Genomic DNA, 24,987 nt, shown 5'->3' on the forward strand with positions numbered 1-24,987 from the left:
TTTACAATAGCCAGGACATGGAAGCAACCTAAAGTGTCCATCAGCAGAGAAACAGATAAAGACGACATGGTACACATACATGATGGAATGCTACTCAGCCTTAGAAAGGAATGGAACTGTGCCATTTGCAGAGACATGGATGGACCTAGAGACTGTCACACAGAGTGAAGTAAGTCAGAAACAGAAAAAAAGGTGTATATTAATGCATATATGTGAAATCTAGAAAAATGGTACAGATGATCTTATCAACATTTGCAGAGCAGAAACAGAGACACAGATGAAGTGAACAAACATATGGCTACGAAGGAGGGAAGGGGAGGTGAAATAAATTGGGAGATTGGGACTGACATATATACAATACTGATACTATGTGTAAGATAGATAGCTAGTGAGGACCTACTGTATAGCATGGGGAACTCTACTCAGGGCTCTATGGTGACCGAAACGGGAAGGAAATCCAAAACAGAGGGGACACATGTAAACATATAGGTCATTCACTACGTTGTACAGCAGACGCTAACATTGTAAAGCAACTGCACTCCAATAAAAATTAAAAAGGACAAAGACAATAGCAGTCATTTCTCAACAGAACTACATCTTGGACAGGGCTTACTCTCTTTTCAATAACAGTCAATAAAAAATACTATGTACTACTTAAAAAAAAGTTGAAAATGTACAAAAACAAAAAACACACACACAGAAAACTGAGCTTCCTTAACCAAGTTTCTCGACCCAGAATTTTATTACCTTTCTGTCGCCTCTGACCTCACCCTGTGCTCTCTGAACAGCAGTCAACCAGAGTCAGTGACTACAGTGGCTATTATGAAAATACCTTTCATGTACGACAACTGCTGTTACAGATCCGTCACTAATGTACAAACTCAGGCTGTTTCTCCAGGGCGAGATGAGCCCACAAACCCTGGAGGCACAGAGTACCTGGCCAGAGAGTCATACACCAGAGACATCCTGACTCCCCAGTCAGAGGAAGTGGTTAATCCCAGCTTTTTTTCCCCTCTTGGCCACACTGTGTGGCTTGTGGGATCTTAGTTCCCCGACTAGCAATTGGACCTGGGCCCTCAGCAGTGAGATTGCCAATTCTTAACCACTGGACCCCCAGGGAATTTCCAATCCTAACTTCTTTGTTCTTCTGCTTTAAGACACCCTCAGCTCAAAGACCAAGCTGGAGTGGATCTGAGGGGCTTCTTTCCCCATGCTGCCCGGCATCCTGGAATAAACCCTTACTTTGTCATAGACTCTTTCCAGAGTTCTGGCTTTTTGTGCTGCAGGCACATGCCATGCTTAGAAGAAGCAGGATGAGAGGACAGGTGTCTGCAAACCTGGCTATGCATCAGAATCCCTGGGGCCAGTTACAAGACAGCTCCTTGGCCCTGCCATAGGACAGGCTGAATCCTACGAACTCATGTGATTCTATACAGCCAGGTAAGCCACCAGGAAGAACAGTGAGGCAGTAAGCCTTGAGAATTTGGGCACGTGCTTCTCTCTAAGCAAGAAGGAGTGAGAAGCAGGAAGACCTGCTGGAGGAAATGCTAGACTAGATGCCCAGTTCTGTTGTATAATTGGAGAAAAGGAGGCAACCCATCTTTCCTGAGGCCCTGGCATTACCTGGCACTGTGCCAGCCTTGGCATAACCCTCCAAGATCTCAGCCTTCAAGGGCTTCTAATCTAGTTGATAAATTGAGACAATAAACAAATATGAATAGACAAGTTTGTTTATCAAGATGTTAATCTGTGTTTTGTTCTCGTTATAGGAAAGGAAGGTTATTTTTCCCTTGTCCTTTCCAAGGGACCTAACAGAGCTGAGATCCATGTATTAAGAGCTCTTCTTTTGCAAATTCAAAAATAATGAGCTGTGAAAACTGGAAGGCCATTCAGGCATATTCTGAAAGTGAGAAAGGCAATCAGTCTTATATTTACTAAAAGATGTCAAAGATTCAATCCACATTACTGACAGTAGTGATGCAAATGACTCTTGTCTACAGAAGTGGAGGACTGTGGAGGGGAGTTGAGCAGCTGACCCACATGTGTATGTTTTTTGATTTTCCTTGAGCTGGCTATAACATCTTACTAACTCCCTCATGAATGAATGAATGAAATAATATCTGCAGCCTGTGTTTGTTTTATATTTATAGGAATCATGTTTTTACCTTTTAAGAAAATTGTTCTTAAACATGTTATATCTACTTATCTAAATGATGTTTAATTCAAAGATGTTTATTTTTTAACAATGAGACAAAATTCCACATTAATAACTAAACACTAACATGCACTGAATTAATGTACAGTCTGTAGCAAGACTAGATCATTGAGTATGAGTTAATTTTATATCTTACTGCCAGTGTGCTGAGCACGAACTGTCCACAGGCTCACCTTTGGCGCGCCATCCTTCTGTATCCCTACGTCATTTGTGGCGATTCCTTTCACACTGCCATCTTCATGGAAAAGGACCTAAAATGAAAACACGTTCATTATCACCTAGAGACTCATAACTGCCTGGCAAAGAAACAACAAACAGCCTTCGATTTTTAGAAGGTGAACTTATTCTCTAGATTATAGAGACACAAGCTTAAGAATGTTCAGGCAAAAATAAGAGATGTGCTTTTAAGATACTCCCTTCAAGATGCAACAGAACTCAGCTCAAACAGCTGGAAATGGAGGAAATGTCCCCACCTGACGAGGAAGAATGGGGCAGCTAGCGAGAGGATACCAGGGAGCCAGGAAGAGGCAATGGGAGGCCATGTGCCATGTTCAGAGGTCAAGGGCGTGTGTACGGAGCCTGGACTCGGGGCCTGTGACACACAGGACTGTCAGCTGGGGGCACTGAGGACAGTGTCAAGAAAGCCCCTTCCCCAGTGAGCCCAGACCCCAAAACCAAACCCTCAAACAGGACAAAACAGTGCGGCTGCGGACAGCCCGGGGGGATTAAAGCTCATTTCTGGACCACGAAGAAAGAGGGCAAAGCGGTCAGAAGTGTGATTCTGAAGATGAGAAGGAACAACTCTCTGTCTTACTTGGTTTCTGTCTCTTCCAGAGGAAGATGCTCTTTGGACAGGAAAGAACTAGAACCTTGTGCCAGAAAGCATATGAGCGAAAAGCCGAGACCAGAGCCAGTGGCAATGCACATGACCCAGTGAAAACAAACCCACGCTAGGACAGGGCTGTGGCCTGGACCTGTAGGCGGCCCCGGCAAACAGGAAACTGGGGAGGAGAGGAGAGCTGCTGGGGACTCAGAGTGTGAGTGTGTGTGTGTGCGTAAACCATGGATGCCACAAACCACCTACTTGTGGCTTGGACATCGATTCCCTTTAAGAACAGTTTATTCGGGAGAAACGCAAACCCAAATCCACGTGTGTGAACTGGGAACACAGAAACTAGTAGCAGGATGTGTAGGGCAGAGGCCCATGTGTTTTATCTGGCTTACATCTACTGTAATGGGAAAAACAAAGATGATTTTAATTTCACTGGTGACAAAAAGAACAACTCCCTCTCCTATCCAGTTTCCTTCAGCATTTCCTTTAGAAAACTTGACTGTAAATTCTTTCTGTCTCTCTTAGATATATGGGAATCATGTAAAAAGCTAAGTAAGATTCCTGGTAGGTCAGCATCTTAGTGTTTCTTGGGTCCTCAGAGCCACATCTGACATGTGACCACAGAGGATGGTGTCTGGTTTCCCTGTCTCTGGGGGACAGTCTGGGCTACGTGCCTGCCTCCATGCTGTCACTTACTACCAGTCAAAAAGATATGGGATGCTTTATTTTTCCTTTGGAGAAAGACGATTAACATGTATGTAATGGACTGTATCTGTCTGGCTGAGTAAAAGGCTAAGAGTTTTTCTGTCTTGGCAACCTCCCTAGCAGATGGCCTGTAATTGCACTGCACTCTTGGTTTAATGCTCATTCAGTAATAAAACAGCTTCACTCTTGTTTATAATTTGTAGAGGTGATTTTTTTTCTGGTTTGGCTGGAGATTTTATTTTTTAATAATTTCCCCAACAAAAAGTAGTGAGAATCTATAGTGCCATGTAGTTACCAGAGATATTTTGAAGGAATTATTGGAAGAACAGTTTCTAGAATGAACATGGTAACCTGCCTTGCTGTAACTAGGCTTGAAGTAGTTGATTCACTCTGGGTGCCACATAAAAGGGAATGCATTCAGAGGAGGGCAATGAGAATACTGCAGGAACGCAAAATATGTGACATGGTGGTTGTAAGGATTGAGAATATTTAACCTGAAAAAAAAAAATCACCAGTGAAGTTTGGGCAGGAGAGCAGGGCATAAGAATTGGAAAGCTGTCCTTGGGGGAGGGCACAGATTTGTTCTACACACTGTAAGAAAGTAAAGAAATGTCTACTCAATTTACAGGAGAGAGCATTACCAACAATCTGTACATCAGAGGCTTTTTTCATTCTAGGTTGACCTGTCACCTGACGTGGAACAATACCAAGACTTCAAGTACTCTTTGGATTGATCCTGCTAAGACTTCTTCTGATCTTACAACTCTAATATCCTATGGCTTTTTGAAAATATTTATCTCTTTACTTCTGTATCATTCTTGGTTTAGCTTCAAAAGGAAAAGAGACCACTTCCTATCAGCATTAGGAACAGAGAGGCACAAACCTCGGCAGCCGCGTAGCCAGGGTACACCTCCACACCCAGGGCTTCCGCCTGCTCCCCCATCCAGCTCACCAGATGGCCCAGGCGCACGATGTAATTGCCGTGATTGTTCATTGGGAGACCTACAGACAGAGGCTGGATTCAGAAGTCTGACGATAAGTCTCAAAAACCTAAATACTAAATTTAGAAATTCTAAGGTCTAATTTCTGCATTAAATCATCTTCTGGCCATAATTTCAATTTATTTCCTAACAATCTGGTCTAGAGTTCAAACTATTAAGTTGAAAATAATGTTACAGAACTAAATCAGAAATTCCTGGTTGCTTTAAAGGACTATCTCAATTCTAGACTGGAAGACCAAAAAGCACTGGGCTCTGGTCCTGCTTTCTTTTCCACAAGCTAGCTGTGTAATTTTGGGCAAGTCCTTCAAGTCTCTGGGCCTTTGTTTTCTCATCTGTAAAAGGAAAAGATTTAACCAGATGAAATATAGTTCCTTCCAGCTGTGGAATTCTGTAAGTCCATAGTATTTATCATTCTTTACCTGGAAGAACTGGCACAGGAATTCTGTATTTCTCTGTTAAAATTCCAAATCTATCTTCTGTTACAGGAGTGTTGAGAGGAGCCTGGAAACAAAAGGAGGAGAGAAAAGGATGTTTTGTGTTCATATCTGTAAGGGTAAACACAAAATAATAAAATAATGTGTCAGAAAGGAGAGAGAACTGTCTTCCTCACTTTTCTTCCATCACTTCCTTCGGAAAACCTGACACTGTAAACCTTTTGTCTCTTTGAGATGTGTGGGAATCTTTTTAAAAACTAAACAAGCCAGTTTGCATCTCAGGACTGTCTTTCCTGGGGGCCTTGGAGCCACCTTTGAAGTGAACCTCAAGGAGGCTGGCCTCCTGTCTCCCTGCCTCTGTGGAGGTCAGGCAGACACTGGCTCCAGTGCTCAATGGACACAGAAGAGAAGCTTTATTTTTCTTTGGACAAAGACAATTAACAGGTATAGAATGGACTGGATCTGCCTGGCTACATAAGGCTTTGATGTGAAAAATTTTTTCTATTCATATTAGAATTGCTATTTTTTCAATACTAATTCAATGATGCCTATTTCTGAAATACACCGAAGAGAGAAATTAGGCATAATTACAGCATGTCAAGTTTCAAGGAGTTTGCTACTTCAGAAGGAAAAGCATTGTCACTTGTGCTAAGCCCCAGGTCAGTACACCCAGCCTGAGCGCTAACCTCATTCCATCTTAGCCTCTCTGCCAGTCCTCGTGAGCTGTCTCCTGGAGTCACCCACCTGGGAGGCGACAGCGCCTGAAACAGTGCTTTTGCTTATGACCTCCGTGCCCCAACCACGTTCTGTCTGTCGAAACCTCTCCTGCTCTGCTGCTCTTTGGAGCTCCTTTCTGTCTGCTAGACGGGGTGCTGTTCAGAATCACTGAATGAAGCCAATTTGACCTTTAGATTGACTCAGGAGAGTTTTGTTTGTTAACAGTCTTCACAACTGTTTATATAGAATATTTAGTATTCACAGATACTAACTAGTCTAACCTTGAATACCTTGAACAGGAATAACATTGCTCATCTCATAGAAGAAAAAACTGAGTTATGCAGAGTATAAGATTTTAACCAAGGTCACACAAATGATGAGCACAGTAAGACTAGTGCCTGGGTTCTCTATATCTCGCCAGTGACGTGTCTGCTTAGGTTACAAGAGGTCTTACTAAAGTATTTCTTTAGAAAATTAGATTACCCTCTTTGGCTTTAGGTATCAAAAAAGATAGGAAAGTTAAAGAACATTTTACAAAGAACAATGATATAAACACCTATGGAATAAGTTAGGAAATACCCTCAAAATAAAAAAGCTGTATTTATTCAAAGACCTTCTCAAGATGTCTTCTCATAAATCCAGTACACAAATACAACATGTAGAAGGTACTATGTGAAAATGAGTTAATTTAAAAATTATTAACTATATTTGATGTTAGTCAATTTTTTTGACTCTTTTAAAATTAAAAACCTATCTACAGTTATCCTCTAAGAGCTAGAACCAGGTGTAAAGGGTTCTCCATATTCCTTTCATCTGGACATAGAAATACAATCAAGATGAGACTTGGTATAAATAACAGCTTATCATACTCCTTTCTCCTTCCAGTCTGGGAACAGCTCTTGTAAAGCTCGTGGATCCAGGCATGCCCCTGAGAGGGTGTGAGCGCCTATCTGAGCAGCTTTCTCCACCAGACACACGCGGATGTCCTTCTCGTGCTGGGTGGCCAGCTGCTTGAGCCGTGCAGCCGCGGAGAGCCCCGAGGGACCAGCCCCCACAATCACCACGTCCGCCTCCTCTGCAAACCGCTCCATGTTCACTCCTGGGAGTGAAGAGGGTTGAAACATGCATGACAATTCTGGGATGACTACGACCTGATAAAATCACAAGGTTGGGTTATGAGTACTCACTATCCTTTATAGCATTATTATTTTTTTAAATCAACTTTTTATTTTGTTTTGGGGTATAGTTGATTAACAATGCTGTGATAGTTTCTGGTGAATAGCAAAAGGGGCTCAGCCATACACATACACGTATCCATTCTCCCCCAAACTCCCCTCCCATACAGGCTGCCACAGGCATTGAGCAGAGTTCTCTGTGCTAGACAGTAGGTTCTTGTTGGTTATCCATTTTAAATACAGCAGTGTGTACTTGACCATCCCAAATTCCCTAACTATCTGTCCCCCCATTCTCCCCTCCCCCCACACCCCCCCAAACATAAGTTCATCCTTTGTCTGTGAGTTACAGCATTATTTATATCAATTGCCCCTCTGCTTCCTGCGAGAGATATACAAAGTATATTATTGTTTGAGTAGAATGTTCTCTTAGTTTCTGTTTGAGGGCGTATCTTACTTCAGCTTCCATAAATCAACTTTTATTACTGAGATCTATTAGTATAAGTTTGCAAGTAATTGCCTATCTAAATATTAATATGTAACAGATTTGATACAGTTACAAAATATTAGGTGATTTTACGCTATCATGAAAAACATAATATCAATATTTACCTCCACAAAATGATACAAAGTGTCTAGAAAGATCTCAACAATTTTACAGAAATGATGACCTACCTTCCCATCGTTTGTCCTGATCCCGGGGATAAACAGTATAGTGGGTAGTAATTCGAGGTACAACAGAAGTTGAAGACCATCGTGTAGCACACAGAGGTAGGTAATTTTTCTTAATTTTTATGGCACGAAAGCTCTGGTACGCTGCACAAAAATTATGAACAGTATATTTTTTCAAATAGTTCTTCTCAGGAGTAGTTTGAAAAAATTTTAAAGCACACATGCACACAAAATCTAGGATTGGGGATCTGATCTGTTTTCTGTTTGTTGCTGTTGAGTCACTAAGTCATGTCCAACTCTTTTGTGACCCCATAGACCGTAACCTGCCAGGCTCCTCTGTCCATGGGATTTTTCATGCAAGAACACTAGAGTTTTCTGTTAATTAGCCCTAAAACCTTAAAGAACCACTCAACTGTTATAGATTTCAGTTTCCTCATTCAAAAAAGTAAAGGGTTACCAGGTGATCGTTAAGGTGCCATCTTTTTTCGTCTTGCCACACAGCTTACAAAGTCTTAGCCCCCTGACCAGGGACTGAGCCCAGGGCCACGGCAGTGAAAGTGCTGAGTCTTCACCACTGGATGCCAGGAAACCCCCCCACTAAGGTAGCTGTATGAGTCCACGTGACGCCTTCTCTTTGGAAACCTGTTTATCTTCCAGCCACACCAACACTGCAGACACTCAGTCAGTGAGCAGTTAAAGCTACACCGCAGAGCCCTCAGCTGGGAGAGGACTGACATGGACGGTCCTCTTTCCAAGGCAGGCAGTTCAGTTGCCTTTTCCTCATAAAGCAGTGTTCACAAACTAGGACATTTTAAAAGCTTTTTAATAAGCTAATTTATTCAATTTGCCTTATGTCAAGCTACACCTATAAATAGGATGACCGTATAATTTACCACCTAAACCAGATACTTGGAGAGCACTACAGTGAAAGTGAAAGTCGCTCAGTCATGTCTGACTCTTTGTGACCCCAGGGACTATACCGTCCATGGAATTCTCCAGGCCAGAATACTGGAGTGGGTAGCCTTTCCCTTCTCCAGAGGATCTTCGCAACCCAGGATCGAAGCCAGGCCTCCCACACTGTGGGCAGATTCTTTACCAGCTGAGCCACAAGGGAAGCCCTTAGTGGTGAGCACCAAGGGGATGTACTAACGGTTATACTGGGATCATGTGAGCAAACTGCGCGTTAGGGTTGGCTTCATTTTAAATTAACGGGACCCACCTTCCAACTTAGTTGATGTATATATTCTTTGAGTTAGCAAATAAGAATTTTATGGAAATAAACACATGAGTGCCAAGATTTATCTGCAAGAATGTTCACTAAACTTCCATTGTCCTTAAACCTGCACCTCTCTCCCCTCCATGCCTTACCTGAAGGCGAGCACAGCAGGCCTCACAGACAGAGAAAACTAGTTGGGTGGGAACTGTCTCAGTTCCCGGCAAGAAGTTCTAAAGTCATCTGTGTTGTGTTGGACCTTTGTTCATTCACTCAGGTTACGATAAAGAGAGGTCTTTTCTCTTCACTTAGATGAATCCTTCCACCTGGATGATGAGGCTTTTCCTTCCCATCTTCTTAGAGATATTCCTACTTTAAATATTAATACCCTCTTTTACTCCTGGATCTTCAATTTCTTATCCCCTTCTCTAGAACTCCTCTCCACAGTGGTCCTTCCCTTAATAATAATAAAAATAAAAAGACAGACTCCTTCCTTGGGAATAGCCCTGAATGCTATCAAAACTTATATGTGGAGCTATAGGAGTCTGTCATGGGAGAAGGAATAAAATCATCAAAGAACAGAATAAAGAATTCATAAAAAGGTAGAATACATATAAGGATTTGGTATATGATAAAGATGCCTTTTCAAATCAGGAAGAAGAGATAGTTCTTCATTAAATGGTCAGAGATTGGCAGAAAGTTAGCTCTTTCTTAAAATCAAAATGAATTTCATTTGATCAATGATTTTAATAGAAAAAAGTGAAAGTATAAAGGATTACAATGATAAATCCACAAACTATTTGATTCTCTGCTTTTGAGTGTGGACTGAACTTCAGGGTCAGCTTCCAGTGAGTAGAGTGTGGCAAGGAAAAATACTAACTTTACAGTGGAGAACCATGACAGACACTTTGAACAAGTGATCAAGTTTACCATTACTGCAATCAGATACATTAGTATCACATGATGTGATGTGATGAGAAAAGTATATATACATGTATATAAGAGGTGAAAGGCTCCTCACCTCTGTGGCACACCTCCCCCAAGTCTGCAGTCTTGACCTAATTGTGAGAAATCACCAGACAAAATCAAATCAAGGGACGTCCAACAGAATGCCTGACCAGTGCACACTGGAGATATCAAGGTCATGAGACACAAGAAAGACAGGAAGCCACACTGAAGTAGGCGTGACAAGAGAGGACGTGACACCTAAAGCAAGGTGGGGACCAGGCCTGCATCCTGAACAGAAAAAGAATCTGGATAAAGGCCACAGTTAAGTTAATATTGTTGTACTGATGTTAATTTCTTTACATTTGATGATTATTTTATGGATGCGAACAAGTTGGATGAAGGATATAATATCGAGAATTCCTCGTGCTATCAGAAAAGATTTTAAAAGAGTGTAAATGCTTTGACCTTGGATCAGGCCATTGTTTCTTATCTGTGACACCAAAGCACAAGCAACAAAAGAGAAAATGGATAAACTGTACTTCACTGAAATTAAAATCTTTTGTTTTCAAAAGATATCGAGAAAAGATAACTCATGGAAGGGGAGAAAATATCTGCAAATCATATCTCTGATAAGGGACTTGTACCTAACATATACAAAGAATGCATTTCTAGTAATAAAAAGACAAATAACCTGATTAAAAACACACAAAACCTGAATAGCTGCTTCTCCAAAGAAGATAAACAAATGTCCAATATGCACATGAAAAGACGATCAATATCATTAACCATCAGAGAAATACAAATCAAAACCACAATAAGATCCCCTTGATATCCACTAGATGGTTATAATCAATAAGATAGATAACAACAAGTGTTGGTGAGGAGGTGGAGAAAATGGAACCCTCCCCTACACTGCTGGTGAGAATGTAAATGGTGCAGCCGCTTTGGAAAACAGTCCGTCATTTCCTCAAAACGTTAAGCATGGTTTCCATGTAATTCACTCTTAGGTATATACTTAAGATCAAAGAAAACACATCCACACAAAACCTTCTACATAATTGTTCATAGGTACATTATTCACAGCAAAGTGGAAATGACCAAATGTCCATTAGTGAATGGACAAATAAAAAGCGACACTGCAATCCTATTCAGCAATAGAAAGAAGTAAAAATGGGCAGACCTTGAAAACATTGTTAAAGTGACTAGCAGCCAGCCACAAAAAGACCACATTAGGGACTTCCCTGGTGGTCCACTGGCTAAGACTCTGTGCTCCCACTGCAGGGGGTCCAGATTCAATTCCTGGTCAGGGAACTAGACTCCATAACGCTGCAACTAAGAGTTCACATTCCGCAATGAAAGAGTTTACATGCTGCAACCAAGGATCCTGCATGCCACAACTAAGGCTCAGTGCAGTCAAATAAATATATATTTTTAAAAGACCACATATTATATAATTCTATATATATGGAATATCCAGAATAGACTAATTTATAGGAATAGAAAATAAATTAGGTGTTGCCTAGGGCTGGAGAGTTGGGTTTGATTTCTAATGGGCATGAGATTTCTTCCTGGGATGATGAAAATGTTCTAACACTGTGTGATGGTTGCAGAACTTAGTGGACATACTAAAAACCACTGAATGGTACACTTCAGATGATGTAATGATATGGTATATAACTTACATCTCAATAAAACTGTTATTATGGGAAAGACATTATGGGATTATGGGAAAAACATTTATAATTTTTAAAGAGAAAATTGGATTTGGGAAAGTTTTTCTAACTATAGTTAAAAAAATCTCAAAAATCATAAAGTCATGTAACTAAATTTTAAACATCTATAAGACCAATAAATGACATAAACATTAGTGTCTTACTTGTATTCTCCAGTAGATAGCATACTCCTATTTATTTTCCTTTTTGTGTGCTAAATCTCAGTGCTAGCCTATATATAGTATAAATATTTGTTGATTGAGTACCAGTCCTTTTTATATTCCTTTTTATCAGAGTACTTACTTATGACTGACTCATGCTTTATGAAACAGGTTAGTCCTGTTTTATTGTAATTCTCTGTGAAAAGGCAGGCTAGAGTCATAAATCAGAAGCACTAAAAGGCCAACAAGAGGGAGAGAAAAACTAAGCCAAAGGCTTGGAGGAAATACCTGCAGAAAACATAGCTGACAAAGGGCTAACATACAATGTACACAAAGAACTCATATATCGATAATTCAACAAGAAAATAAACAGATCAACTCAAAAACAGGCAAAAAGATCTGGACAGACACCTGGCCAAAACAAATATTCAGATGGAAAATAAGTATAGGAAAAGATGCTAAACACCCCGTTTCATCAAGGAGTTGCAAATTAAAACAACTGCAAACTAAAACACCTATCAGAATGGCGAAAACCCAGAACATGGAGAACACCTCTAAGGAGGTGGAGCAGCAGAACTCATTCATTGCTTCTGGGAACGCAAAATGGTACAAACACTGTGGAAGACAGTTTGGCAGTTTCTCACAAAGCTAAACATACTCTTTTCTTCCCCTTCCTTTAAAATCTTTTATTAAATAAATACCTCATGATCCAACATAAGTATTAAAATAACACAATGCTGAATAAAAAGGAAAGTGAAAATGCTCCTTCTCAAAATGTTTCAAGAATAAGTGAATGCAGGACTTCCCTGGTGGTCCAATGGTTAAGAATCTGCCTTGCAATGCAGGGATGTGGGTTTGACCCCTGGTTTGGGAATTAAGATCCCATAGCCGCAGAGCAAATAAGCCTATGCCACACCTACTGAACTCATGTGCCACAACTAACTGAAGCCCATGTGCCCCAACTAGAGAGTCCGGGCACCACAGCCAAGATCTTACCTGCAGGAACTAAGACCCTACACAGCCAAACAAATAAATCTGAACAAAGAGAATAAATGAAGCCATGCTTGCTGCGGTTCCCCCGCCAGCCCTTCCTCCACCTTTGCCACCTCTACACGACTCCCGCCCTCCGTCCCTGAGAGGAGGCCATATTTGGTCTCCTCCGCAGCCCGAGGTGCAGCCACGGCAGACAGTGGGGACACCCATGTGGTGGGCAGCGGCAGCGCAGGCCAGGTCTCCACGGGAGCTGCGATGGCATGATGGGTGCTGTCGGGAGCAGTGGCCCCATCAGCCCAGCCTCAGTGCCTCTCTGGGACCTCGCACTCATCATGCTCATCTTGGAGCAGTTCCAGAGCCAGGGCCTGTATGACACCTTCTGCCAGGACTGCCTGGCCCAGATGGACAACAAGCCAGCTTACCAAAACTGGAGGCAGAAAGTGGATAATTTTGTTGTCAACACATCTGGATAAGTGGGAATGGAATCCTACTATGAACAAAAACCAGCTGTAAAATGGTCTGAGGCAAGAGTGTGGTTCAGTCAGGGATGCTGGAAGCTGGAGTGGACAGAATTCTTTCTGAAGTGGTAGATTCCAAATTAAACCGTATCTTCTGGCCACAAACAGAAAGAGCAATTCATGAATTCCTGGCGGCCCAGAAAAAGGCAGCTGTGCCAGGGCCCACCCCAGAACCTGGAAGCCAAGACCCTCCAGCTCCATCCCAGAAGGCTTCCCAAGAATACACCTGCCACATTTTGGAAGCTCCTTTGAATTAACGGTGAAGAACTGGATTCACCTACTTCATTCAACTTCAGAAATGAAGACAAACCAACGTCCTCACTGACTTCAGGGTTCAATGCTGACTGTGGGGTGTTCAGATAGAAGAGGGATCAAGCAGGGCTGTAGGAAAGTGACTATGTGGGCCCCTACACCGTGCTGCCATCTGGCCAGCCTGTCCTAGGGGATGACACCCAGCAGACACTACAGCTATATTAAGAAACACCACATCACCTTGAGGTTGTCCTGAAAGTAACCTTTGTTACTTAAGAGACTGTGTAGGGATTTTAGCATTTATGCTTCAGGATAAGCAGAAGCTACAGTGAAGCAACACAACCAGTCTCAAAGATGCAGTTTAAAAGAATGATAGTAAAGGTTAGCCAGCAGTAGGTATTTGACAATGCTTATTTGATACTGTTTCTCAAAGTTGCAAATCAGAGTGTACAAGCTATTAGCACCAGATAGCTGTAAGATTGTTGCCACCCTCTTTACATAACTCTTGTAGCTTCTGCTTCCTTTCTGCTGTCAGTCAGTTCAGTTCAGTTGCTCAGTCGTGTCAGACTCTTTGTGACCCCATGAATTGCAGCACGCCAGGCCTCCCTGTCCATCACCAACTCCCGGAGTCCACCCAAACTCATGTCTATCAAGTCGGTGATGCTATCTAGCCATCTCATCTGTCGTCCCCTTCTCCTCCTGCCCCCAATCCCTTCCAGCATCAGGGTCTTTTCCAATGAGTCAACTCTTCACATGAGGTGTAAGAGGTGTCAAAACATGGGACCCTCGACTGGGACCCTCGAATGCATGAGGAAATGCAGAGTTGGGGGTAGGGAAAGACATTTGCAGACCCTCTGTCCAGGACTTCTTCCTATCCTGCAAGGGCTAGTGAGTCTTGGGTGTGTTTATTTTATTTTCATGTTTGTGTTTTTTAGAAGGTGAATAAGTGGCTTAAGTTTTATAATTAAATCATTTGATACTCTGAAAAAAAATAAATGAATGCAAGATAAATTATATACTCTTTAGAAGAGCATATAAGATCTCTTACTATCTGAACCCAGTTTATCTTTTGAAACTATTTTCCAGCATTAATCTATTAAACATGTTCCCAAATACCACAGTTTTTTATACCACTAGGCCCTGTGCTTGCTATTTTGCTGTTTTTTTATATTACTATTATGGTCAACTATATATAACATAGGATTTATTATCTTAACCATTCTTAAGTGGATAACTTGCTATTTTCTTTGTCTGGAATTTTAAGAAAAAAAAAAAATTTTTTTTTTTTTTTTGGGCTGGGCAGCAAGGCATGCAGGATCCTAGATCTCAGACCAGAGATGGAAACTGTACCCCCTGCAGTGGAAACGCAGAGCTTTAACCACTGAACTTTCGGGAAATCCCCTCTTTGCCTGGAATTTTCCTTCACTTTTCTATACTGGTTAAACTTCCTTTGGAAATTTTGAAAACTCTTCTTGATAGTTCTAACCCCCTCCTTGCTCTTGTAACACATTGTACAGGATTGTCTTATCTGTCTCCTCTCAGCTCATGGGTTCCTCAAAGGCAGAGAGGGTCTGATTTATCCTGAAAACCTAGTGCCCGTTGCTGGGGCTGAGCAAAGAAAGTGCTCCATCAACTCTTTCTACACTCCTTTGTATCTCTGATACTTGCTTCTGAAGCTAAACATACTCTTAACATAGGATCCAGCAATTCCTATTGTATTTGGCATTCACCAAAATGAGTTGAAAATTAACATCCATACAAAAATCCACCAACACAATGAACAAACCCTAGAGCTCTACTGTACAACACTGCACCTATAGTCAACAACACACATTTAAAATTTTGTCAAAAGTGTGTATGTCATGTTGTGTTCTTATCACAATAAAATATCCAGAATTTAAAAGATTCACCTGAATGTTTATAGTAACTTTATTCATAACTATCAAAACTTGGGAGATGTCCTTTAATAGGTAAGTGGATAAACAGACTGGTGCACCCATTCAATGGAATGTTAATCAGTGCTAAAAAGAAATGAAGAGACACTGGAGGAAATGAAAATGCAAACTGAAAATGCTACATCCTTTATGATTCCAACTCTATGACATTCTAGAAAAGGGACAGTAACAGATCAGTGGGTGTCAGGTGTTCAGAAAAAGGGAGGAAGGGATGAATATGAGGAAAAAAGGGGATCTGTGGGGCAGCAAGGCTATTCTGTATGATAATGTTATTAATGGAGGATATGTGTTAATACACATTTGTCAGAACCCACAGAATGTACGACACACAGAATGAACCTGATACAAATTCTGACCTTTAATGTATCAATACTGGCTCCCCAAGTGTGACCCATGTACCATACCAATGCAAGATGTTATCAGGGAATGGGAGAAAGTTAGAAGGAAACTGTGTACTTTCTGCTCAGTTTTTTTTTTTTAATCTAAAGCTGCTAAAAGAAATAACACTTATTAACTGAAGAAACAAACAAAAAAAGACAACACAGAATAAGGCAGAGGCCAAGTGAACAGACGCTGGAGTTTGTCTACTCTGTGTTTTAATTCAGCAAGTTATGAACTTTCCCCACTTCATCAGCTCTGAAGTTTATTGTCAACCTTTGCCTAGAAAACACTATTGTGCAGGACGTCTCACACAAAGCAAGTGACTAATACACATTTGTTGACCTGACAGGTATCCTCCTAATCACAAGTGACTAATACACATTTGTTAACCCAATAGATACCTTCCTAAGTACAATTTTAACTGTCACCCAGGAATTCGCAAATCTCTGATTTATTTTCCTAAAACTAATTCCTGGATTATAATGATAACAATGAGGCCTTTCTCAGTTTTTGTCTCTGACAGTGAAGCATCTGTCTGCATGTGAATGAGTTTCTAAACATGGAACAATAAATAAACAGTGAACTCAACAAAGGTTTTTTGCATTTTGAATTTGGAGTATATAATAAAATTTATATTTTCATGGGCATATATAACAGTTATGAATTTTCAATTTTATTACCACATGGTACTCTTTATGACTTTATGAGACATGTGGGGCAGCTACAATCCTCATTTACAGCAGAGAGAAATTCAGATGACCCCAGCCAACCCACTCTCTATCCTTGCAACACCAGTCAAACTCTGAGGCTACAACTGGACTTGACCTGGTCTCTGAAGTTACAGGACCTGAAACTAGCTGCTTCCTTCCTCCCTCCCTTCCTCTTCTTGCTTTCCTTCTTTTCTGTTTAAAAGGAGATGTCAGCCTGGCAAAGGCTAATTATTTATATTCTTAAGTACTCAACTGCATAACATTTATTTTTATGCTTCATTCTTTCCAATAAAATGAATTTTTTAAAAGTAAAACCTAGCATCAGACAATCAATTAGATTATGATGAACACAGGAGGGGAAGAGGTCTGAAGTACTAAACCCTAAAGCATCTTAAACACTAAAAATCTGTTTTCTGAGTGTCACTCTTTTATAAATAAAAAAAAAGTCAAGGTATTAATTTTCTCTACTTGCAAACAGCATACTAAAAACTATAATATTTGGAATAACTTTTTAAAATCTACTTATCACTTTTTACCTTTACTAAATCTTAAGAAAAGGTAAATAAAAATAGTATGGGAGAGCTCAGTTCCAGAGTTCAAACAGAGTATTATCATCATTTAAAATAATACTTATTTACTATAAAAAAACAATTTTTTTGGATGCATTGTAATTCAGCATACAGAAGTTATCATTTGCTTTTGAAATCTGATGATTTGGTACCAGACAAAACTGTAATTCCATTGCTTATATAGCTAATAATTTTCTTAAAAATAATCTGGAACTGGGTAGTCTAATTTCCTTCAGAGGGTTAAAAAAAGTCACAACCTTTACCCCTTTTCTGAATACAAATCAGACACTTAACTTTAGAGACTTAACACTTAGACACCTTGGCTAAATTTTGGTAAAGAAGTGAGGTCAAAAAGTTCAGAGAACTCATGATATCACCACACAAAATCATACTGATGGCAATTCTGTGTCCATCTCTTTGATGTCTGTAGTCCCAACACCAGGCCATGAAAACAGCAATGATTTAGAGACTCAGTGAAAACAGAAATAGTAATTTTGGTGGGATTTGGATAGCACCTGACCCAAGAATGATTTCAATTAAATTAGGAGAAGGGCAGACTGCATCTGATTACTCTATTTTGAAAAACATAAAGCATACTGTGGACAAAAAATGTCACCTGCTAATTTCCATATACAAAAGATGTTGTGGCCATCAAGCCATCAGCCACAGCAGCTGCCTCCAACAGTACACCCTGAGGGGATTCAGAACGGAGAAAAGCAAGGTGCTGGTCCTAGACAGTAAAGATGCCTGTCAAAAGAACAACTGCAATGAGCCCGGACTCCTGCGTCTTCCCATGCAGAGAAAAGTGCTAAATTCGTTAATTTGAAATGTCTAGTTTTCTCTACTTAGCAGTAACCTTTTGATGTTCCAGCTACCTGGATTTTCTGTTTTTACTCCCCGGCCCTAAACTCCTGTATATCCTGGCTCTTCCCGTAACTCTCTGGAACAGTCCTTCAGAGCTATCTCAGAGGCTGTCTCCTGGGTTTAAGCCCTCAGCGTGTCTGTTGATCATATCAGACTTCCCTGGTGGCTCAGTGGTAAAGAGTCTGACTGCCAATGCAGGAGACACGGGTTCGGTCCCTGAGTCAGGAAGATCCCCTGGAGAAAGAAATGGCAACCCACTCCAGGATTCTTGCCTGGGAAATCCCATGGACAGAGGAGCTGGTGGGCTACAGTCCATGGGGTCGCAAAGAGTCAGACATGACTTAGCAACTGAGCATGCACTCATGTCTGCTGAATAAAACATAACGCTCAACTTTCAGGTTTTGCTTCCCACCCAGACTAGTTGACCTGACTAGTTGGTGACCCCGAAAGGACCTAGAGCTGACTTCTCTCCTTCACCTGAACTCTACAAGGAATGAGAGCCCTGGTACCAGCAGTGACCTCTCTGCTTACCCACCTCCCTGGAGAGTCAAGACAAATCTGGGTGACTCTTCCCTGGTTCTAGGCGCTCCAGACTATTGGTTGATGATTCTGAGTTTTATCTGGAGAAGTATAATAGGTACCTAGCTGCCCAGTTGAAAGATATTGAGTTGAAAGCTCCCTGGCTGAAAGACACTGAGTGCTCTGGACTGGGTGATTAAGTGAGAGGCTGGCCTAACATCTCTGCCTCCAGTTAACATTCCAGCCAGGTTTATCTATATACAAAACTTATACTTCCAAGTACTTACTTAATTGGGAATTACAGGAAATCATGCCTTGAAAATGACTAAGATGGGGTTCTTTCATTGTATACAGAGTTAAGTCACACAAAGCCAGCTTGATAAAACATCTTTTCAGAATTCTGACCTTAAATAAACAAAAGCCCTCTAGGAAGGACTTGCATTTCTCTGTGTCTTTGCCTATTTGCCTAAATGCCTACTTGATCCTTGGTGGTGTACTGGGTGGGGGTGGGGGTGTGTGCGCGCATGTGTGTGTCCTGAAACTTGGTCTCTGCCATCCAGAAGGTACACATATGTTGTACATCTGTCAGCCAATCGAACAGACTGAGATTCTGCACAGGCTGTTGTCTACTGTGCCAACTCCCAGGCACTTTGTAATCTTAACCTTTATTGTGTCAGCCTTCATTTTTTTACACTACTTTGGGGAGTAAAGCTTCTGGATTTTGTTTAGGTGGCATCCTCCACACTCTCTTGTGGGGAAGCCTCTTGCATCTTATAGTTTGAGTCACTATTAACATATAGTTCATTAATGGCCAGATGATGATCTTTTAAATGGAAAAACTTAAATTGGTAAATTTTTAGAGAGCTCTCATAACAAGCACTGTTTTATTGGTACCCATGAAAGAAGCAAATTAGAGGGTGGGAAAACACATATAATGATTAACCTAAGAACTCCTTTAAAACAAAGAAAAAAAGTCTGGGAAGACTTAGTTGTGGTCTCTGCTTCCCCTCAATGGGTCTTATAGATGCTAATAAAAGCATTAGAATAATTAATGTTAAGATGAAAGTTAAAAAAAAAAACGGAAATGGAAGTCTACAGACTTCTTCCCAACAAGATGAAAAATTTTCAGGTACTTGTTCCCCCAAAATAAAGAAATCTATAGATGGTAATTAATAAATGGGAAAAATATGACAGGTGTTAATGGGATTAAAGCAAAAAGTTTTGATGCAACACTAAGTAAAGATGGATGAGCCAAAGGGACACCCTGTTGGTTCCCAGTATTAATGAGCCCCAAACAAGTCTGCTCTATTTACCCAGTTTAAAAAATATATGTCCTTAAAAGGCTGGGAAAAAAATTATAATTAGCTATCTGACCAACAATTAGTTGGGGCAACAGTTAGACCTATTAGTCAAGTTACAAGACTGACAAGAGGGCTTGTGTCCCTTGGCTTTTATACAAAATAGATAAAATGGTTGGAGAATGTAAGAAACGAAAGCTTCTAGGACTCCTTTTAAGACCAAAGCTTGTTGACTGGTTCTAATGGGAACCAAAGTTAAAGGTATAAAAGTTGACAGAATTGGGATGAAAGTTTATAAAAATAGGTACATTTAAATAGGCTTTATATAAGATGTTTACATCTCTTCTGCTGAATTATATTGTGGGATAGACATGTTTCACTGGGCTTCCTCTGCTTTGTATTATAAGGCAGGGTATTTGAATCTGGCCCTCAGAAAATATTATTTAAACATATGAAAGGAAACCAATATGGTTACCTGAGCCAAGACAATATAAAGTAAAAACTGGGAACTAATATTCAGGGGCTAAAAAAATAATAATAGACATTTTGCTCTGGGTCTAACCTGTGTTCTCAAAAGGGGGGCTTTGTCAATGCCTCATGCAAGTTTTTGAAGACAGGACAAATTAAATCCTAAAGTTCTATAACCCAGGAGTCTTTTGTGATTTTCAGTTTAGCTGGAAATCTCTGATACAAAAGCAAATCAAAGTAAGTATAGTTGGGCAAATCAACCTTTTAATATCAGGAGCTACTGTATCTTGCAAGTCTCTACAGATCAGAAATGTAAATACAGCTCCCAAAGAACTGAGACTGAGCCTAATTACCTCAATCAAATACAACCTGCAATGGAGTAGGGGAAATGGGAAAAAGACCTTTTAAAACTCGAACTGTTGGAAAGGTTCCCTCACCCAAAATCTAATTCTTAGTCTCCTTAAGGGTTTATCAAGGACAAATATAAATCTGAAGACTTTTCTACAAATAGTGAAGTAGTAATCTGAGTAAACAAATTTATCTTATTCCAACTGTTACTTATAAACTTGTGAGTTTATATGGTAATACCTGGTTCATAATGAAGCTTTTAGAGTGAAGCTATGCGATCTCTAGTTTTGTATGTTTATGTGTCTCGGTGTACGTCACATATGAGATATCTCTAACTCTGGAAAATATGAACAAAATTAAACTTATAAAAGAGCTCTATTTAATTGACTTAAAGTAAGTACTTACAAACTAAATATTTCTAAATATAAAAGAAACTTGGAGGGAATTTGGGGCTCACATGGTCTAGAAAATATTCAATATTAAATTAATATCTAATATTAAAGTTATCTTAAGCTCATTGGTTTAGTCAATACAGACATGTCTTACTTTTATTGTACGTAAGTTTACTGAAGGTCAGTAAGTTCATGTCATTTCTGTTACAGAGTTTGTCAATGTGAAAAAAGAATTTAACTTGATATGACTTTAAGTTACCAAATAAAGGTAAATGAGATAAGAATTTTCAGGTGAACTCTTTAGGAATTCTTTTGGGTATGTTTATCTTAAAATAGTCTGTTCAGATTTTTGCTAATTTGAATTTTGATAAGTTAAATGATGGGAATTCCTTGAATATCCAGGTCATTTCAAATAAGATAAAATAGTGGAACATTAATTGCTAAACAGGTCTAAATTTACCTACTTTTGTTTCCTCACAAGAGGGAAACTAAAGATCTTTGGCTTTATTGGACACATCTTGTATCACATTGAAGAAAGAAATTATGTTATGAGAAAATATATGTTTCTAGAAGTTATAGAATATCCCAAATGGGAAATGCTGGTTTCACAAACAGTTCACAATCACTTGTTCCTTTTAGGCTTCTGCTAAAGATTACGGTTTTTAAGGGTTAAAACTATAACATGTAATCAAAGCTACTAAAACTATCAAGGGAAGTAGTTCACTGTATAAGGAAAGTAGGATGCATGTTTTCAGCAAAAGATTGAAGAATAGAAATGAACCTGTTGGAAATGTAAGGGTGATTTTGTCCTAGAGTCAGTTATTTCTGGATAAAAAAATTAAGGAACAAACTAATAAGAACAGAGAAAGTTGTGGAAGGTCTATAGAAAAGGAGCCCTGAAAAATGAGTTTTGGACATGGTCAGGCTAGGATTAGATTAAATTTAATAACATAAATGGATTTTGTAATTAAAAGCAGGCTGGAGTAGGACTGGTCTTGGTTCCTCTCTCTGTTAAAAGAGAACAAAATTTTCCCTGCTTTTGATAACAGATTGAGTTTCTATGCCTCTAAATGATCTGTTTTTGCTTTTGAAATATTTTGTCACTTTGGTTAAGTGAATAAGTGTTGTTTCACAATGACCTATGATCCTACTTGACCAGTGTTTTGAAACCTTTTTGATATTTTTGACAAACTTCCCAAATAGCAAATTCTAACTAAAGTCCTTTTGACCTTCAACTAACTCTGGGATACTCCAAAGGAACCCTGATATCACGAAGAGAGATTTTAAACTAATTAGGTTTATTTATGTTAACATAGATGGGAAACATTGTCACATAAGTGGTGGTAAAGCCATCTAAGGTTAGATGTCATTAATACAGATATTCTAAAATTTATAAGGAACTCCCAGAAGTCCGGTATGTCCTGTTATCAATATAATGCTATCAATCATACTTATAGTTATTATCTTAAAATGCTGTTTGTCACAGAAATATCCAAGTTTCTTGTCAACTGCATTGTAATCAGATCTTTAACCATGTCATTTGAAGTATTTTGTCATTTATAGACAATCATTGCTTCACTCTGATGCTTTTGTAAAATGAAGATCTTCAAGATTTATAAAAATGACTTTTTGGCAAATAAAAATTCCTGATAAGTTTCAGATCATATCACTGAACTAAAAAACCTTTCCTCTTACACTTACCTACAAGTTGATAAAGTATACCTTTGTAAATGAAGATGAAACATTATCTTTCTCTCTATGTGATCCCTCCAAAATTTGGCTTGTTCAGCTGGTTCTCCTGTGGATTGGAGGGCTTATTTCAACCAGACCACAACTAGTTATACTGATCATTGTTTTAATTTGCTCTCTTTTTGTATTCAAATTACTTATGACTTGTCCCTCTCTCTGCTGCACTATGATCTTATTAATGTAATTAGCTGAATTACTTATATCCTTTCTATCTCATAAGATTTCCTTTGGCATCATCCAGTGTTTAACCAGGCTTCCAACAAAATTAATGTCTTAAGACCATTTACATATAGATTAACTCTATACAGAATAATTGTAACAGTGCAACTTCAGATATGGGAAGAAATGACAAGGGAAAACATCTCCTGGATCATAATAAACTAGTGAGACAGGCACTCCAGAGAATTTCAGATTATCAACAGGGCCTCATCCAAAAATAACACATTGGGTGGCCTATCAACAGAATCTTTGCCTGATCTAGGAATGAACTTTCTAGCACCAAGGGACAAAAACTGGTCATGAAATGACTCCCAAATGTTGGTCAAATTTATGAGTTAGAGGAGGCACTGTGGACGAAGAATATCACCTGCTGTATCAGTAAACAAAGGATGTTGTGGCCATCAGGCTCTCAGCTACTGCAGTCATCCCGACTGTGTACTAAGAAGGGATTCAGGATGGAGAAAAGCAGGACCCTGGGCCTAGACAGTGGAGATGCATATCAAAGGAATGATTTCAATGAGCCCAAACTCTTACATCTTCCCATACACAAAAAAGCACTAAATTCATTAACTTGAGATACATTTTTTAAATTAGCAGTAATCTTTTGATGCTCCAACTACCTATTTTGTGTGTTTCAGCCTGTTTGTTTTTGCAAAATCTCGTATATATCCTGGCTTCTACCTTACCTCTTCAGAACTGTCCCTCAGAGCTATCTTAAGAGGCTGTCTCCTGGGCTAAGTGTTCCCTGTGCCTGTTGAGTAAAACATAATCCTCAACCTTTTAGGCTGTGCATTTTTTTTCAGTCAACATTATTTACACATTAGGTGTCGTAAAACACGCACCAGTAATAGAAACTTTAAATTCCAATTATTTAATACATGGTAGACAAATTTGACAAAATTCTACTTTTGTGAAATTTACATAAGAATATCCGTGAATTTGCAATATGTACACCTGTTTATTCTAGAACCAAAATTTAATTTAAATAAACTACAGAAAAAAATTAAGTCAGTTTTGAGAGATATCTTGGAGTAAACTTTTTGTTTTGATTTTTAAAACTGTTTTTAAGTAAAACAAACAAAAACCGTCCAACGACATCATTCTATTTTTTTTTTTAAGGTGAAAGCGGAGGTAATGAGGTATTATACCAAATCATCATGATGGTTCTAGGGGCAACCATAACACGATACGCCGTAGAGTTAATTTTAGACAACACAGAAAAATTTCCGGCTCCAGAGATAACCTGATGACTTGGGTACCATATAAAAGTCAATGTGACAGAACAGAGTTCAAATTCTTAAGAAAGGAGTAGGACGGCTGCAAGACGTGACCAAGGAGAAAACCTGTGTAATAGTTAATTTATCTATTTTCCAACAAGGCTGTTGCAAGTCTAGGACAACATCTGGGCTTTGGGAAGAGGGTCAGCACCAGGGTTCGGGGAAGATTCCGCTCGGGAGCCGCGTTGACAAGTTTCCTCCGCCCGTGACCTCTGCCCTAGTTGTCAACTTTTTCAATAGGGACATGCCCGGGGAGGAATCCAGGATCCACCTGGAGCTGACCGCGCGCCCTTGCCCGAGTTCCTCCCTAGTGAGGCGAGACCAGACTGCCCCGCGCCCTTGCTCTGTCAACCCGCGCCCGCAGACCCCGCTCACCCGGGCAGGCCAATCTGGCCAGCAGCACCTGCATGTTCACAGCAGAAAGGACGCTGGCGCACACCAGGGAAGGAGGTTGGGCTTGGCTCGTATGGGCGCGGTACCTCTAAGCCACTGGGGGCGCCATCGCCGGCCGGGACGCTAGCAGTCACCACCTGCCGGCTCCGCGGAACGCTCCAGCTTCACCACGCTCCCGCCTGTCTTGCTGTGCGCGGGCGCCACGAGTGACGCGACGCGACGCGACGCGACTCCAGCAGCGCTTCCGGGGTACGGGCCGAAGGGGCAAGGGAAGGGACTCCAAGTCCCAGCGCCGCCCAC

General features: G+C 40.1%; 1 protein-coding gene and 1 pseudogene across 1 annotated transcript in view; one reads left to right on the forward strand and one right to left on the reverse strand.

Annotated features, from left to right (window-relative positions):
• ETFDH (electron transfer flavoprotein dehydrogenase) overlaps positions 1–24,886 on the reverse strand; it is a 39,661-nt gene extending 14,775 nt beyond the window's left edge. The window contains exons 1-6 of the mRNA XM_020901459.2: positions 24,670–24,886; positions 7,752–7,892; positions 6,774–7,003; positions 5,173–5,254; positions 4,636–4,754; positions 2,389–2,466 (exon numbers count right to left, since the gene is read on the reverse strand). Of these exons, the coding sequence (XP_020757118.1) occupies positions 2,389–2,466; positions 4,636–4,754; positions 5,173–5,254; positions 6,774–7,003; positions 7,752–7,892; positions 24,670–24,703 (684 nt within the window). The 5' untranslated portion in view covers positions 24,704–24,886. The remainder of the gene's footprint in view (positions 1–2,388; positions 2,467–4,635; positions 4,755–5,172; positions 5,255–6,773; positions 7,004–7,751; positions 7,893–24,669) is intronic.
• On the forward strand, positions 12,306–13,550 carry LOC110142300 (biorientation of chromosomes in cell division protein 1 pseudogene; annotated as a pseudogene).
• Positions 24,887–24,987: the final 101 nt, after the last annotated feature.

Source organism: Odocoileus virginianus, chromosome 12, assembly GCF_023699985.2.
Source record: "Odocoileus virginianus isolate 20LAN1187 ecotype Illinois chromosome 12, Ovbor_1.2, whole genome shotgun sequence".
In the NCBI taxonomy this organism is placed as follows: domain Eukaryota; kingdom Metazoa; phylum Chordata; class Mammalia; order Artiodactyla; family Cervidae; genus Odocoileus; species Odocoileus virginianus.